This window comes from Vespa crabro, chromosome 25 (genome assembly GCF_910589235.1).
Source record: "Vespa crabro chromosome 25, iyVesCrab1.2, whole genome shotgun sequence".
Taxonomy (NCBI): Eukaryota; Metazoa; Arthropoda; class Insecta; order Hymenoptera; family Vespidae; genus Vespa; species Vespa crabro.
This window is the reverse complement of record NC_060979.1, coordinates 517,702-536,276: the sequence shown is the minus strand read 5'-3', so window position 1 is coordinate 536,276 and position 18,575 is coordinate 517,702. Positions and strand designations below refer to the sequence as shown.

Sequence of the window (18,575 nt, the reverse complement as noted above, 5' to 3'; positions counted from 1 at the left end):
TAGGACACTGGTGAACATGTTGTCTTGTGACTCTTCTTCTGAAGCAGATCCTAAACTGCTTCCCTCTAGCCTTGCCGCGGAGAGAGAGAGCAAGTGAACAGGTCCCTCTCGGCTCTCCTTGTATTGATCCTCCTGTTCCCAACGCCCTGAGCACAACTTCCACGAACCGACTCGACCTTGGGGGGAGTGTTTCACGATGTCTATTGGATTGTTGTCACTGGACGTTCAGCATATTCTTACTTTCCATTGGACTATAAGTCGGCTCATGCAGTGCGACGTGAGGTTTACGTCGATGTATGAGGAGCCTCCCTTGGTCCAGAATGTAGGTGGCTGCTTTTCGTTGTCGATAAATTTTAGCACGGATGCCCGGATAAGGGTTGCTCACTTCTAGCCTTTTTCATCTGTGCCCTGAGGGCCCCAGAAAGGGGTCCTATTCTCATTGCCTATTGTTGATGGCGTTCCATATCGCGGAGTCCTACCTTCACGGGATTTCCCAATTAAGGACTTAACTAATTTCCGAATAAATTTTATATGAGACATTGGTTAAATGTTGTTATATTTACAATCAGCTTTATACAGTATATAAGAATTCAAGGAGGATTCTTCAATACCCTAAAAAAAAGCTTTCCGCCAGCTTTTAATGTTTTGCATAAAAACAATACATAGATCCAAATTGGTCTGCGTGGTCCACTCCACCCATGAACTAATTATAATTCAATACTACTTCAGGTTTCTTAAGCTCTACATGATAGCTAGAACGTGTTATTCTCGATAATGTTTTTATTGTTCCATTATCATATGAACTAAGCATGATAATAATTCGTTTGTCTCGCCATGATAAAGCTAACAGCTTACTTTTTCTTAAACGGAATTTGATAACATTTACAATTTTAGAATTCGATTTTCTTATTTTTCTTGGCAGAAATTTTCTATCACTTCTTATTGTGCCCGTTACATAGCATTTCATTTTATGCAGTTCTTCAGCCAGTGGAACACTGGTATAGTATCTGTCGACATAAAAATGATATCCTTCGAAATTAGGGATTGTTTCGGGTAGATTGTTATACAAATGCAAAGCAATTCTTGCACAGATAGGAAGCTCGGGTTGAATTAAAGATTCCGACGTAACAGATCAAAAATAAGGCAATATCGAATACACATATCCCGTATTTGAGTCTGCCAAAACATACATAAGTATTCTCCATTTAGTCGGTTTATTAGGGCTGTAAGTTAAATAACTGAATCTTCCTTTGAACGGCTCTACCGCTTCATCCACACATATTTCTTTGTCAGGAAAAAAGTTTTGTCTATGCTTTGAATCAATAAAGTTCAGACAACTTTTGGCTTTCGAAAATCTTGTTATTGTAAAGCTATTGTTGTTCAGATCTTGATGTAAATGGAGCATCAAAAAAATGTGAAAAAAACGCTCCTTCTTAAAAATCTTAGCGAAAAATGTCATATTACACGTGAACTTTTTGGAAAAAATATTTTATGTCACTTATATTGATTGTACCCATATTCAAATTCACACCAAAAAGACGCAAGCATTTTGTCATATGAAACGTTTTTCCAATTTTTCCAAACTGATTTGACGAATAATTCTTTCTTTGCAATTTGCTCGTTTGCATATGAGTTTGTTTGCGTTATAATTTCCGTTATGAGTTCGTTAGTAATAAATTTGTTGAAATAATCTATATGCTGCTACACATTTCCAAAAATTTGGCGAATGAATCCTACTAGGAAGATCATCATTATCACTGTCCATTTCAATACAATCATCGTCTATTTTTTGAGAACTACTCGTATTTTTTATGTGGTAGTCCGAGAATGCCAATCCTTACGCATTAATGCAGGGACCCCGCCCGCCCGAGTAACCATTCACCATTTGGGTCCCCCTTTAATGTCCCTGGAGTGTCGGGCTCACCGTTGGAATAGGCACTAACGACTAAACTCATATCCATCTTAGTGGCACAGTGAAACCATCCCAGCAGCGTTATATGACATTATTTCGGGATGGTGTCAATGCATCAGATCCTATTACGGGACTCTCCAATCGGATTTACGGGGTAGGAGCCTGCAGCAACGTTGGGGGCAGGACTAAGGGCCGCCCATCTCCTTCTTTTTTCTGCGCAAGATGGCCATGACGTACCAGGCCACCTTATTCCACTCCTCCTGACATCTGAGCATTTTCTCGACAACGTTGTCTGGCGAGATTTTTCCTAGGACTTATTCCAAGGCGAGTCGTTCGACGTTCCACCGGGTACATTTGAAGAACGTGTGGTGGGCGTTGCCGACGGTCGAGTCGCCATAGGGGCAGTTGCCGTCTGCGACCTTCCTTATTTTTGCGAGATAGGAGCGGAACAGACCATGCCCGGTCAAAAATTGGGTGAGGTAGAAGTCGACCTCCCCTGATTCCCGGTATAGCCAGATGTCTAGCCTACTGATGAGTCGGGCTGTCCATCTGCCCCTAGGCACCTGTTCCCATCTGCTTTGCCAGATCTCGATGCTGGTAGACCTGGCGAGCCTTGATGCCTTCTCCTTTCCCAGAACGGGTCTTTACTGATGGACGAATTGTCTCTCGTCGGCTAGCAGATCGATCGGGATTACCCCCGCGACCACTAGCACCGCGGGTCCAGAGACCGTGCGGTAGGACCACGCAATTCGGAGAGCGTCCCTCTGCTGTACCGCGGCTATGCGCCTGTGGTACTTCTCGTGTCGCAGGGCCTCGGCCCAAACTTTCGCGCCGTACAGCATCACTGCTTCGGCAGCGCGCATCAGTTATCGTATAATGCACGGTCGGGGACCGTTGACGTTGGCCATGAGTGTGTCGAGCGAGGTTACTACTTTTGCCGCCGTGTCGGCTGCTCTAATTATGTGCGCTTCAAAATTGAGCTTGTTGTCGAGTATAACACCTAAGTATTTGACAACCGACTTAGTCTGGATCGCCAAGTCTCCTACAATGAAGCTGCGTAAGGTGTTGCTGCGCTTCTTCGTAAGTGGCACGATCTCTGTCTTCTGAGCTGCTAGAGATAGCTCATGGTCTTCCATAAAAAGAGACGACACTGCGCATGACTTTGTTGAGCAGCAGTTGTGCCCCTTCGGTGTCTCTTGCAGTTTTCACAACCGCAATATCATCTGCGTATCCAACCAAGAAAGCACCCTCAGGGACTGCCACACGTAGGATACAGTCGTAGAAAATATTCCAGGTATCCGGTCTCAGAATGGAGCCCTGGGTTGCCGCCGATGTCAACTCCAAGCTTCTCGGATCATCGCCACTATTGTATTCTAGAAAGCGCTCATTCAGATAGTCCCCGAGATTTCGGAGTAGGTTTTCCGGGTCAATGAAATTACGTTTGAGTTGAAGGCATTCTTGGCCGCAGAGTATAAGCGGCCAAAAAAGATTTGAAGAGGACCATCAAGGCGAGTCAACGACTGTTGGAAGGAGTTGTGCCTGGATACTGACCAAAATCCGTGGGAATTAGGGTACTAGCTCGTTACGCAAGGAATCCCTCATGACGCGAGGATTTTGGAAAACATCATTCATACCCTATTTCCCTCACAGCCGAAGAGAGAGATTGGCACTGCTGCGCCTGGCAGCCGAAACGTCACAATTTACGGAGGAGGAGCTACTCATGGCCGCATCTTCCTTGCGGAACAAGAAAGTTCCAAAACCAGACGGCCTTCCAGCGGAAGTAGTGAAAGCCGTCGCGTAGAGTTACCCCAAGCTCTTGCTAAACATGTACAACATGTGTCTCAGGGAGAGCTTCTTCCCCGTCCCGGGGAAGAAAGCGAGACTTGTGCTCATAGGCAAGGGCAATGGTCCAACAGATGCCGCTTCGTCATACAGGCCTATTTGTATGCTCGATACGGCTGCCATGATCCTGTCGAAGTTGCCTAGGCCACGGCTGCACGCTGCCGTGAGGGCAGCGGACGATGTTGCTGCCCGCCAGTATGAATTTCGATCCGGCCTCTCCACCATCCACGCAATCCAAGAGGTTGTAACGGTCGCTAAAATGACGGCGCAGGAATCATCTATCTCGCATTTTGTGTCTGCTGGTCAACTTAAACATGAAAATTCCTTCAACTCCGTCAGTCGCATTGGTTCAAAATGCACTAGTATAACATTCTCTCGACTAGTCGGTATATGTCCAATTGCGACAGTCGCATTAGATGTTGGGGAACCGCACACATTCCCTTCAATATACGGAATATTTCTTGGTACGAAAGTTGCTTTGGTACGAGTGGCACTGGCATAACATTACTTCGACTAGTCGGAATATCACCTAGTTCAACAGTCGCATCGGTACTAGAGACAATCGCACAACAATTTCGAGATCAGTCGGAATATAATTGAGTCTGACTCTTGTAATGTTTCGAGAGGTATTTGCAAAACTTTCCCTAGTCTAGGCTGATTAATTCCATCACAGACAGTCTCATTGTTTAGTGACCAAACGTAAATGTCTCCCTCGACTAGGAGGAAAATTTTCAAGTCCGACAGTCGCATTAATTCGAGAGGCACAGGCATACCTTTCCCACAATTAGGCTGAAAGTTCCAAGTTCGATATTCGCATTGGTTCGAGAAGTACTCTCACAACTTTCGTTCGAATAATTGGAATATTTACAGGTCTTACAGTCGCATTGGTTCGAGAGGTACTCACCTAACTTTCCCTCGACTAGTCGGAATATTTCCTAGTGTGACAGTTGAAATGGTCGGAGAGGCGCTCACACAAGTTTCATTCGACTAGGCGGAACATTGCTAAGTGCGTCAATCGCTTTGGTCCTTTGGGCACTTCCATAAATTTCCCTCGAATTGTTGAAATATTTCCAAGTACGATAGTCGCAATAGTTGGAGCGCCACTCAAATAACATTCCTTCCACTGGCCTAAGCACGTCTCGATCTGACATTCTCATTGTTTCGAGAGGCACTACTATAACTTTCCCTCGACTAGTTGGAATATATTCAAGTCAGAGAGTCTCATTCATTTTGGAGGACGTCGCATAACAGTTCCTCGACTAGTCGGAATATTTCCAATATCGACTGCCGCTTTTTCGTAAAGCAGTCTCATAACTTTCCCACTACTAGTCGGATTTTTCCCAAGTATGACAGTCGCATTGGTCCGATACTCCCTCGCTCAACTTTCCCCGGGCCAGTGGGAACATATCCAATTCCGTCATTCGCATTGGTTCGGGAGGCAACTGCATAACTTTCTCTCGATTAGTAGGAATATTTCCAAGTCCAACAAACGCTTTGTTTCAATAGTCACTATATATATCTTTCCCTCGACTAGTTGTAATTTATCGAAGTCCGATAGCACGAAGTCGAAAGTCCGATAGCTGATTTGTTGTGCATACCTATAACTTTCTTTCTTCTATTCCGAATGTTTTCAATCCCGATAGTCGCATTGGTTCACAAATCACTCGAATAATGATACATCGACTGGTAGGAATATTATCAGGTCAGATAGTTGCATTTTTTCGAGACTCACTCGCATAACTTTCCTTCGACTTGTCGAAATATTTCCAAGTCCGACATTCGCATTGGTTCACAAGTCACTCGCAGAACTTTTCCACGATTACTCAAAATATTTTCGTGTCCGACAGGGGCATTGTTTCGAGAAGCACAAGCATTACATTTTCTCGACTTGGCGAGATATTTCCAAGTCCGGCAGCCGTATTTTTCGAGAGGCACTCGCATAAATTTCTCCCAAATAATTGGAATATTTCTAAGTTTGACATCCGTTGTGGTTCCAGAGGCAATCGCATAAATTTCCCTTGACTTGTCGGGTTAATCCAAAATCCGACAGTCGCAATGTCTGTCACTCTTATTATTTTGACTGGACCAGTTGGGTTACTATGAAGTCGGAGAGCAGCATTGGTTCGTGATGTACTAGCATAACTATCTCTCAACTACTCAGAATCTCTCCAAGACCGACTACCGCTTTGCTTCTTCAAGCTTTCGCATAACTTTTCTTCTACCAGTCAGAATATTTACAATTCTGATGATCGAATTCGTTCACAAATCCCTCACATAATTATTCCTCGACAAGTCGGAATATTTTCAAGTCTGAGTGTAGCACTGCTTTGAGAGGAACTCGCACAACATTCTCTCGACTTTTCAGGATATTTCCAATTCCGACAGTCGCTTTAGTCCACAAGTTACTCGCAAAACTTTCTTTCGCCTAGTCGAAATATCTCCAATTCCGACTGTCGCTTTGGTTCCAGAGACATTCGTATAACTTTACCTCGTCTAATCGGAATATTACCGAACACGACAGTTTATTACTAGACGTTATATTACTATGACCGACAGTTACACTGGACTGATGCACTCGCATAACTTTTCCCGGACTAGTTGGGATATTATCATATCCAGCAGCCTTAATGTTTCTAGAGGCCCACGCATAAATGTATGTCGACTAATTGGAATGTTTCCAAGACCGGTAGCCGTATTGTGTCGAAAGTCACTAGCAAAAGTTCCCACAGACAGTCGTAATATTTGTAAGCACGTAAATCACATAGTGTGACAAGTCACTCGCATAACTTTTCTTTGGCATATCGGGAAAGTTATGCTAGAGTCTCTCGAACAAATGCAGCTATCAAACTTGGAAATATTCCGACTAGTTGAGGGAAAGTTATGCGAGCTATTATGGATCCAATGCGACGGCCAGACTTCGAAATATCGCGAATAGTCTACGAAAATTTATGCGAGAGCATTTCAAACCAATGCTTCTGTCAGGCTTGGAAATATTACAACTTAGCGGGAAAAGTTATGAGATTGCCTATAGAAACCATGCGATTGTCTGACCGGGAAATATTGCGACAAGTCGTGGGATAGTTATTCGAAAGACTTGTGAAGCAAAGCGGCTGTCGGAATCTGTTATATTCCCAGTGGTCAAGGGAATTTCATGCACGTTCCACTCGATCCAATGCGGATGTCATACTTGGAAGCATTCCGACTAGTCTAGGGAAAGTTATACAGGTTCTTTCGAACCAATTCGACCAGTTTGACTAGTGAAGGAAATGTTATGCGAGCAATTTGTGAACAGATGCGTCTGTTTGATTTGGAAATGTTCCGACTAGTCGAGAGAAATTTATGCGAGTTTTATTGGAATCAATGCGACGGTCGAACATGAAAATATCCCAATTAGCCGAAGGGAAGGTATGCGAGTGATCCTCGAACAAATGCAGCTGTCGGAGATGGAAATATTAAGACTAGTCGAGGGAAAGGTATGCGAATGTTTCTAGGACTAATGTGAAGGTCGGACTTGGCAATAATCTGACTAGTCGGGGAAAGATATGCGAGTGTCTTTCAAACGAATTCAGCTTTCTGACTTGAATACATTCCGACTATTTCAAGCGAAAGTTATCGGAGAACCTCATAGAACAATGTGATTGTCGGATTAGGTAATATTCCGCCGAGTCAAGGCAAAGTTGTGAGAGTGACTTGTGAATCATAACGGCTGTCGGAATTGGAGATATTCCGACTTGTAGAGGGAAAGTTATACGAATGACTTTAGAACCATTGCGACTACCGGACTTGGAAATATTCCGATTAGTCGAGGGAAAGTTATGCAAGAGTCTCTGAAAACAATGCGACTGTTGAAACCTCGATATATTCCATATAGTCGAAGGTCAGTTATGCGAATGCCTCTCGAACCAAAGCGACTGTCGCACTTAGAAATATTACGACTAGTCGAGGAAAAGCTATGCGATTGTCTCTCGAACAAATGCGAATTTCAGACCTAAAATTATTCGGACAAGTCGAGGGAACTTTATGCGAGGGCCTCCCATAGCAGTGTGACTGTCTTCTTAGATATATTCCAAGTATTCGAAGGAAAGTTTTAAGAGTGCCTCTAAAGCCAAAGCGACTGTCAAGCCTTGATATATTCTGGCTAGACGAGAGAACGTTATGTGAGTTACTTGTGTACCAATGAGACATTCAGACGTGGTAAACTTTCGTCTAGACGAGGGACAGTTACGCAAGTGCATCTAGAAACAATACGACAGTCGGACATAGATTTATTCCGACAGAGGGAGGGAAAGTTATGCGAGTGACTTTTGAATCAATGCGACTATCAGACTTGGAAATTATCCGACTTATCCAATGAATTATATGCGAATGCCTCCAGAACCAATGCAACTGTCGCACTTGGAAAAATTACGATTAGTCCTAGGAAAGTTTGGAGAGTGCCTCTCAAACCAATGCGGCTGCCTTACTTGGAAATATTCCGCCTAGTCAAGGGAAATATATCTGCATGCTGTCGTTCCAATACTACTTTCTGACTTTGAAAAATTTAGACAAGTCTTTTGAAATTTTTACGAGTGCCTCTCGTACCGATGCGACTGTAGGAAATAGTAATATTCCTCATAGTCGATTGAAAATTTTGCGTATGAATACAGATCCAACACGACTATCGGACTTGGAATCATTCTGATTAGTCGAGGGAAATGTGTGCAAGTGCCTCAACAACTAATGCGACTGTCGATCTTGAACATATTCCTACTAGTCAAGTGAAATTTATATGAGTTAATCTCAAAACAATGCGACTGTCGTACCTAGAAATATTCCGATATGAGTGCCTGACAACCCAATGCGTCTGTTTGACTTGTAAAAATTCCAACTACTAGTGGAAACTTATTCAATAGACTCTAGAACCAATGCGACGGTCGGGCTTGATAATATCCTGAATAGTCGAGGGAATGCTATGAGTGTGTCTTGTAAACCAATGTGACTGTCGGGTTTGTAATGTTCCGACTAGTCAAGGGAAACTTATGCGACTGGTTATACGACATTCCGACAGGTCGAGGGAGTAAGTTATGCGAGAGACCCGAATCAATGCATCTGTCGGACATGGGAATATTCCAAATAGACGATGGAAATTTTGCGAGTGCCACACGTTCCAAAGCATCTTTCGTCGTTGGAAATATTACGACTAGTCGATGGAAAGGTATGCCTGTGATTCTAGATCTAATGTGACATTCGGACCTAAAAATTGTCCGAATATTCGACGAAAAGTTATATGAGTGCCTCTCGAACCAATGCGACGGTCGGACATGAAAATATCCCGACTAGACAAGGGAATGTTATGCGAGTGACTTTCGAACAAATGCGGCTGTCGAACTATGAAGTATTCCAACTTGTCGAGGGAACTTTATGCGAGTGCCTCACGAACCTGAGCGAATGTTGTACTTGGAATCATTCCGACTTGACTATGAAACATTTTCGAGATAATTATGAACTAAAGCGACCGACGTTATTGGGAATATTTCCATTGGCGGAGGAAATGATATGCGAGTGCCGCATGAACCATTGCACATGTTGGACTCTAAAATATTTTGTCTAGTCGAGTGAAAGGTATTCGGGTGATTCAAGAACCTATACGACGCTGGACTTGGAAATATTCCGCCTAGTCATGGGACAGTTATGCGAGCGCCTCTCGACCAATGCTGTTGTCGGTCTTGGAAATATATCGACTATTCGGGGAAAAAATATGCAATTATCTTGGGAACGAATGCTACACTCGGGCATGGAGATCTTCCGGCTAGTCGAAGGAAATTTATTTGAGTTATATTGCAACTAATGCGACAGACGGACTTGGAAATATTCGTATAGATCGGAGAAAACTTGTACGAGTAACACTATAGCTCATACAATGGTCGAACATGTTAATATCCCTACTAGTCGAGGAAATTTATTCCAGTGCCTTTCCAAATAATGTGGCTGTCGTACTAGGGAATTTTTCGACTAGTCAAAGGGAAATTACGCCTGTGACTCCATTACAAATGCGACGGTCAGACATGGAAATATCTCAACTAGACGAGGAAATGTTATGCGAATATCTTGAGAACCAATGCGTCTGTCAGACTAGGAAATCTGCCGATTGGTCGAGGGAAATATACGCGAGTGATTCTAGAAATTATGCGACGGCCGGACTTGGAAATATTTTTTCTAGTCGGGGAAAGTTATGTGAGTGGCTTTCATACAAATGAGGCTGTCGGACTAGGAATTATTGCGACTATTTGAGGGAACTTTATACGATGCTGCTCGAAGTAAAGCGAATGTCGCACTAGGAATCAATCCGACTACACAAGTAAACGTTATTAGAGGGCCTTAGAATTGAATGCAGCTGTCGTTGTTGGGAATATTCCCAGTGTTCAAGGGAATGTAATGCGAGAGCCTCTCGAACCAAAGAGGACGTCCGATTTGGATTCATTCCGACTAGTCGAGGGAGACTTAATTGAGTGACTTCCGAAACATTACGGCTATCGAATTTGGAAATACTCCGACTAGCCGAGGGAAATTTATGCTAGTCTCCTGTAAACCAATGCGACTGTCGTGTTTGGAAATATTACGACTCGTCGAAAGAAATTTATGCGGGTGCCTCTCGATCCAATACGCCTATATAACTTGGTAATATTCCGACAGGTCGAAGATAAGTTATGCGAGTTATTATGGAAAGAATGGGACGGTGGGACTTGGAAATATCCCGAATAGTCAAGGGAAAGTTATGCGAGTGTCTTTTGATCCAATGCAGCTGTGCCCATAATTATGAAAGTGGTCTAAGTTATATATTTTTTGTTTCGAGATATTTAATTAATTACGTTTGAACAAATTAAGAAATATTTTTACATTAAGCGACGCTTTAATTAATAATTATCTTAGTCTTGATTAATGGAAATTTATTATGAATATGAAACTTTGCATGAATTTCATACGAAAATGTTGTATTTAAAGCAAATTTTGTTTTAAATTTAATTTTGAAAATGGTCAAATTGACTTAGACCATTTTGAAACGTTCTATAAATGACTTAAAGCAATAAAGAACTATGAGTTTTATGTTAAACAATAACTTTAAGGAAATATTTCATGAACATTTATTAATTATTTTTAGAAAGTAATCCATTTTTATCATTTTTTCTAGTTTTTATGATTCTTAAAATGTTCCTGATAAAATGGAGGTATGTATGATAGTAAACACATGATATCTTTATGTTTTTCTTCCGATACTGATCTAGGGGTGGTGTATAATGAAAGTAATTTAATATTTTCGTACATTTTTGATCTTACTCTTTTAGTTGAAAGATCCAAAACATGGTATTTAGAATTATCTAAAGAAGTTTTATAGAACAGTTTATAAGGTTCATTTTCGAGAATCTCATCCATTGAATTTTCAGCCAAGGAACAGATTCGCCCGCGGTATTTTTTACTCTTATTGTCATTGATTCTTCTAGTGTCTTCGTTGAAATAAAATCTGGCTGCTCTATCGAAAATAGCTTCTATCGAAAATAGCTTTCTCCTTCTACACGTTTCCATCAATTCATAATAATGCTCAGGGGTGTATAGGTAAGTTGCTTTTTTTATTTTCATTTCTATCAAACAGATATCACGGTCATTCGGTAGGAAGGAATGATCCGTTACCAAAAATTTGTGGTCTCCGTTTCAATATTATTATTATTTGGCTGAGCAATTTTCATCCATGTCAATGCTACTTTAATGTTACGATTCTGGCCTGAACAGACATCACTGTAAGCTATTACGTGATTTTGAGTAGTTATAATATCCTCCATATGCGCTAAAATGCTTGATGCTACTTCCTGTGCACCTCTTGAAGCTGTAGTATCATCCCATACATACATCTTTACATTGCCATTATGGAAATTATGGAAACCCAAGTAGTATACGTACATATTTCGCTTAAAATAGGCTAACGAAACAGATAGTTTAGGAAACGGAAGTGCTTTTTGCAAATCAAATGAGAATCCATAGTATTCGCTGGAATTTTCTTTTGCGTTTTTCTGGTACTCTGCATGACAGTTCCTAGCTCGTTCGGCATTTTGTAAACGTACATCATGACTTTCTCTAAGATGTAATGTCTCTTACTCATTATTGCATGCGTAGTTTTTTCCATTCAGTAAATCGCATTTTTGGCATGTGTCTTTTCGAGGAGCATGGAAATTGAAGTTAAATTCAGTATTAAATATTTTCCTGTAGCTCCATTCCTTAACAAAGGATTATTATCATCACATTTCTCTTTATATAGGCTATACATTTTACGAATATCTAGGTCAGGACTCAAATATTTTCGACTAGGAGTGTGACGAGCTCTGGTATAGTTGCTCTCATATGCTGGGAAAATTAAAACATGTTCTCGTATTTTCAAAATTAACACTAAATGAATTCCGTATAACGTGGAAATTACATCCACTATTTACAGGTTCCTTTTTGACGACAACGTAAAAATTACATTAAATACTTATAGTTTAAGATAATGTGGATGTGAAATAAGTGATAACTCATTTTCGTGAAATTTCGACTTAGACCACTTTCATAATTAAGGGCACATAATCGTACTTGGAAATATACCGATTATCCGATGGTATTTTATGCAATTGACTCGAAACAATGCAGCTGTCGGATTGGAAATATTCCGAATTGTCAAGAGAAATTCTGCGAAAGACACTCGATCCAATGCGGCTGTCGGACATAAACATATCCTGATCAGTCGTGGGAAAGATATGAATGTGCCGTTCGACATAAAGCGACTGTCGGACCTAGAAGTATTTCGACTAGTCGAAAGAAAGTTATGCGAGTGGCTTGTGTACCAAAGAGACCCTCGGACTTGGAAATGTTATAACTAGTCGGGGAAGAGATATGCGAATGCCTCTCAAAACAATGCGTATGCCGATCCTAGAAATATTCCGACAAATTTAGGGGAAGTTAGGCGAATGTCCTACGAACCTATACGAATTACGGACATGGAAATTTTCCGATTAATATATGGAAAGCTTTGCGCGTGACTTGTGAATTAATGTGATTCTTGGATATAAAAATATTCCGTATAGTCGAGGGATAGTTATGCGAGTGCCACTCGAACCAATGCCACTGCCGGATTTAGATGTATACTATCTACTCGAGTTAGAGAATTGCATGCGACTTGTGGACGAATGCGACTGTCGGACTTGGAAATATTCTGACTTGTCGGAGGTAAGTTTTACGAGTCCCTTTTGAAAGAATGCATCCTTCGGACTTGGATACATACCGATTAGTCGAGGGATACTTATGCAAATGATTCTTGAATCAACGGGACGGTCGTATCTAGACATATCCCGACAATTCGAATGAATTTTATGCGAGTGCCTTTCGTACCAATACTACTGTCGAGCTTGGGCATATTCCAACTAGTTGAGTGAAAATTATGCGAGTTCCTTTCTAACCAACGTGGCTGTCGGACTTGAAAACATTACGAATAGTCGAGGGTAAGTTATGCTTGGGCCTCGCGAGGCAATGCAGCTGTAGGACTTGGGAATATACCGCCTAGTCGAGGCAAAGTTATGCGAAAGCTTGTCGAAAGAAAGCGACCGTCGGACTAGGATATATTGCGACTAGTCGTGGAAATGTCATGGTTTTGACACTCAAACCAATGCGGCAGTTCGACTTAAAGTTTCTCCAACTGATCGATGGAATCTTATGCGAGTGCTTCTGAAAACAAAAGGACTGTCGGACTTACAAATATTCCTACCAGTGAAGGGAAAGTTATGCGAGCAACTTGTGAACTTATATTACTGTTGGGGATGGAAATATTTGGACTGGTCGAGGGAAAGTTATGCGAGTGATTTTCAAATCAACGAGACTGCCGTACTGGGAGATATTTCGGTTAGACGAGCGAATTTTATGGGCTGACTTTCGATTCAGTTCATCTATCATGGTTGGAAATATTCCGACTTTACATGGGAAAGTTACGCGGGTAACTCTCGAACAAATGCTTCTGTAGAAGTTGGAAATATTCTGATTAGTCGATGGAAAGTTATGCAAGTTATTCTCAAAATTACGCGATTGTCGTCCTTGGACATACCTCGTCTTGACGATCGAATTTTAAATGATTGCCTTTTGAACAAATGCGACTATCATGTTTGAAAATTCTCTGACTAGATATGAGAAATTTATTCAAATTCCTCTTGAAACAATATGGCGGTCAGACTTGGAAATATTGCGACAAGAGGGAAAGAAATGCGAATTCCTCTCGTACTAATGTGACTATCGGACTTGGAAGAATTCCGATTAGTCGGGTGAAAGTTATGTGAGTGCCACTCGATACTAAGCGACTGCCGGTGTTGGTAGTATTCCGACTAATCGAGAGAATGTTATGCGACGCTTTTGATCCAATGCGACTGTCAGACTCCGAACTTTGAGACTTATCGAGGGAAATTTGTGTGAGAGCCTCAACGGCAAATGGAACTGTCGGTCTTGGAATTATTCCGTCTATCCGAACGATTGTTATAGAAGTGAATCTCGTATCAATGAGACTGTTGGACCTAGAAATATTCCGTCTATTCAAGGGAAAGTTATTCGATTGGCTTGTAGAAATATTCTTACTGTTCGATGGAAAGTTATATAAGTGCACCCGTACCAATACAATTCTCGATCATGTAAAAACATTGAATAGTCTAGTGAGAGTTATACGAGTTCCTCGCGTACCAATGCGTCTGCCGGGACTAGTAATATACCGACAAGTCGACGGAAAGTTATGCGAGTGCCATTGAACCAACGCTACTGCCAGTAATTGATTCGATCCGACTATTCGTGGGACAGTTATTACAATGCCTCTTGCCCCAATGCGAAATTCGGACTTGGATAAAATACGTCTACTCTAGAGAATGTTGTGCGTTTGTCTCTCGAACAATTGCGACTGTCATATGTGGAATCATAACGACCAGTCGAGGGAAAGTTATGTGCGTACCTCTCGAAACAATGCGACCATAAGACCTAGAATAATTTCGACTTATCGACGGAAAGCTTTGCATGCGCCGCACGATACAATACTACAGTTGCACTAGGAAGTCTTACGAATATTCGATTGAAAGACATGCGAGTGAATTTTGCACTAATTCATCTCTCGGATATAGAAATATTCCTATTAGTCGAGGAAATGTTATGCGAGTACATTTCGAACCAGTGTGACTTTCGGAGTTGGAAATATTCCGACTAGTCAAGGGAAAATTACGCGAGTGTCTCTCGAATTAAGCGACTGTCGCACTTTGTAATATTCGGACTAAATGAGAGAAAGTTATGCGAGATCCATCCGAACACATGCAACTGTCGGTCATGTAAACATTCCGACTAATCGAACGAAACTTAGGCAAGTGTCTTTCGAAGCATTGCGAATTACGGAATTGGGAATAATACGACTAATCGTTGAAAAGTTATGCGAGTGACTTGTATACTAATGCTACTCTCGGATCTAAAAATATTCTGACTAGTCGAGGAGAAGATATGTGAGTGCCTCTCTAACCAATGCGACTATTGGACCAGAAATTATTCCGACTAGTCGAAGGAAGGATATGGGAGAGTCTTACGAACCAATGCGACTGTCGAAATTGGAATTATAATGACTATTCGGCGAAATTTTATGCCAGTGCCTTTTGAACAAATGCGTTTGTCGGTCTTGGAAAAATCCCGACTAGTCGAGGGAAATTTATGCAAGTGACTCTCGAACCGTTGCGACTGCCGAAACTAGTAATATTCCACATAGTCTAGGGAAAATAATGCGATTGAAGTGTGAACCAACGTTACTATTGGGATTGTTAACATTCCCACTAGTCAAGGGAAAGTTTACGACTGAATCTCGTTACAACGCGACTGTCGGATCTAAAACTATTCCGACTAGTCGTGGGAATGTTACGCAAATTCCTGTCGAACCAATGCTACTATAGCATTTGGAAGTATTCCAATTAGTCGAGGAATAGTTATGCGGGTTACTTATGAGCCAACGGGGACTGTCGGACTTGCTAATATATCTATTAGTCAAGGAAATATAATGAGAAAGCCTCTCAAACAAATGCGTCAGCCAGAATTAGAGATATTCCGACTATTCTGGTGAAAAATATGAGAGTGCCACTCGAAACAATGCTCGAACTATAGCGCCTGACGGACTTGTAAATTAATCGACCAGTTGGGGTAAAGATATGCGAGTGCCTCTTGATCCAATGTTGCTGTCACACTTATAAAAATCCCATCTAGTGGAGGGAATGATATGCTACTTCCTTTCGAAACAATGCGGCTGTCGGACATGGTACTATTCCGATTATTCGATGGAAAGTTATTCGAATGTTACGTGAAAGCAATGCGAGTGACTCTGAACGCTATTCGACTATTGGACTTGGAAATAATCCGACTAGTCGAGGAAAATTTATGCGTTTGGTTATCTAACCAAAGCGGCTGTTAGTAATAAAAATATACCGACTAGACGAGGGAACATTATGCGAATGCCACGAGGACAATTACGGGTGGGACTTGGAAATGACCATCCTAATCGAAAGATAGTTATGCGAGTGCCTCTCGAAACAATGCGCAATTGGTGGAATTCTATCTGGTCTATAGAAAGTTATGTGACTGGTTAACGGAATAATACGACTGTCGAAATGAGAAATATTCTGACTAGCCAAGGGAAGATTATGAGTATGCTACTCAAACTGAAGCCAATCAAACAAAAGCCACTCATACTAAAAGGACTTGGAAGGATATTTATAATTCGGTGGAGAGTTAGGCGAGTGACTTGTGAATCAACGCGACTGTCTGACTGGGAAATATCCCGACTAGTAAGGGGAAAGCTATGCGAGTGAAATGTGAACCAATGCGGCTGCTGGTCTCGGAAACATTGCGATAAGACGAAGGAAAGTTATGCCAGTGCCGCTCGGACCAATGCGACTGACAGACTAAGTAGTATTCCGCCAAGTAGAAGGAAAGTTATGCGAGTGCCTCTAGAACCAATGCGGCTGCCGGACTCTGAAATATTTGTACTGGTCCGTGGAAGATTATTCAAGTGCATCTCAGACGAATGCGACTGTCAGACATGAAAATATTCGGACTATTCGACGGAAATTTATGCAAATGCCTTTCGAAATAATGCGACTGCCAGATTTGGAAATATTCCGACCAGTCTAGAAAAAGTTATGCGAGTGCTTCTCGAAACAAAGCAACTGACGCACTGCAAAAAATCCCAACTAGCCGAGAGAAAGTTATGCAAGTGACTTTTGAGCCAATGCGGATGACAAGCTTGGAGATATTATGACTAGTCGAGGTTAAGCTATGGGAGTGTCTTTCGGACCAATACGTCCGTCGGGCTTGGATGCATTCCGCCTAGACGAGACATAATTATGCTAGTGCCTCTGGAACCAATGCGAATGCCGGACTTGAAATATTCCAACTAGTCTGGGAACTGTTATTCGAGCGCCTAACTTACCAATACGGATGCATGACTTGGAAATATTCCGAATAGACGAGGGAACATTATGGGAGTGACTTGTATACTAATGCGACTCTCGCATCTAAAAATATTCCGACTAGTCGAGGGATAATTATTGGAGTAACTTGTGAACCAAAACGAAGGGTGGAGTTGAACATATCCCGACTAGTCGAGAGAAAGTTGTGCGATTACCTCTGAAACCAATGATGATATCTGACTTGGAAATACTACTGCTAGGCTGTTGATAGTTATGCGAGTGTCTTTCGAACCAATACTGCTGCCGGTCTAGGAAATACTAGTCGAGGGAAAGTTATTCGAGTAAGTGTAAACATCGGGTTTGAGGGTCTTGCAAATATTCCGAGTAGTCGAGGAAAAGTTATAAGCGAGCCTCTCGATCCAATGTGGCTGTCAGATTTGGAAGTATACCAACTAGTGGAGGGAATGTTATGCGAGTGACACTGTAAAGCAAAATGGCCTATGGATTTGAATATGTTTGGAGAAGTCGACAAAAATTTATGCGAGTCTCGTGTAAACCAATGCGACTGACGGATTTGGATATATTCCGATTATTCGTGGAAAAGTTATGCGGATTCCTCTGGAACCAATACGGCATTTGAACTTGGAAAAATTTCGACTAGTCGAGTGAAAGGTTTTCGTGTGCTACACTAATTAATGCGACAGTCGAATTTGAAAATATTCTGTCTAGTAAAGGGATAATTATACGAATATTTCCCGATTCAATACGACTGTCGGGCCTAGCACTATAAATACTAATCGAGGGCAAGATATGAGAGTTCTGTTCGAAACAATGCGACTGTCGAACTTAGAAATATTCCGACTGGTCTAGAGAGAATTATGAAAGAGCCTAACGCACCATTGCTACTGTCTATCTCGCATATAATCCGAATAGACGGGAGAAAGTTATACGAGTGCTACTCGAATCAATGCAACTGTCTCACTTTGAAATATTCCAACTAGTCGATAGAAAGTTTTGCTAGTACCTCTTGAACTTATGCGGATTTCAGAATTGGAAATATTCCGTCTAGTCGAGAGAAAGTTTTGCAAGCACCTCTCGAATTTATGCAACTTTGGAATTGGAAATATCCTTACTATTCGATTGAAAGTTATGCGAGTATCTTTGGAACCAAATCGACTGTCGTACATTAAATATTACGACTAATCAAGATAAAATTTTGAGAGTGCCAATCGCACCACTGCTATTGTCGGTTTTGAAATATTCCGACTAGACGAAAGGATGTTATACGAGTGCATCCGGAACCAATGCGACTGTCGATTATAGAAATATTCCATATGGTCGAGAAAATGTCAAGA

General features: G+C 41.6%; 2 protein-coding genes across 2 annotated transcripts; one reads left to right on the top strand and one right to left on the bottom strand.

Moving 5' to 3' along the window:
• Positions 1-2,226: 2,226 nt before the first annotated feature.
• Positions 2,227-2,775, bottom strand: LOC124432349. Its single transcript, XM_046981264.1, has 2 exons — positions 2,608-2,775; positions 2,227-2,538 (listed from the first exon to the last, which is right to left on the bottom strand). The coding sequence occupies exons 1-2, from the start codon at positions 2,773-2,775 to the stop codon at positions 2,227-2,229; spliced, it is 480 nt and encodes a 159-aa protein (XP_046837220.1).
• A 962-nt stretch (positions 2,776-3,737) lies between these two features.
• On the top strand, positions 3,738-9,581 carry LOC124432348. The gene is made up of 2 exons (XM_046981263.1): positions 3,738-4,088; positions 9,345-9,581. Exons 1-2 carry the CDS (start codon positions 3,738-3,740, stop codon positions 9,579-9,581), a joined length of 588 nt encoding a protein of 195 aa, XP_046837219.1.
• Positions 9,582-18,575: the final 8,994 nt, after the last annotated feature.

Bases quoted from the DNA above. Each gene is read 5' to 3' on its own strand.
- LOC124432348 (XM_046981263.1), top strand. From the start codon at position 3,738: ATGTACAACATGTGTCTCAGGGAGAGCTTCTTCCCCGTCCCGGGGAAG. The intron at 4,089-9,344 runs GTCAGTCGCATT...TATTTTGTCTAG, and splicing joins ATGAAAATTCCTTCAACTCC to TCGAGTGAAAGGTATTCGGG.
- LOC124432349 (XM_046981264.1), bottom strand. From the start codon at position 2,775: ATGCGCGCTGCCGAAGCAGTGATGCTGTACGGCGCGAAAGTTTGGGCC. The intron at 2,539-2,607 runs GTAATCCCGATC...GTTCTGGGAAAG, and splicing joins CGGTGCTAGTGGTCGCGGGG to GAGAAGGCATCAAGGCTCGC.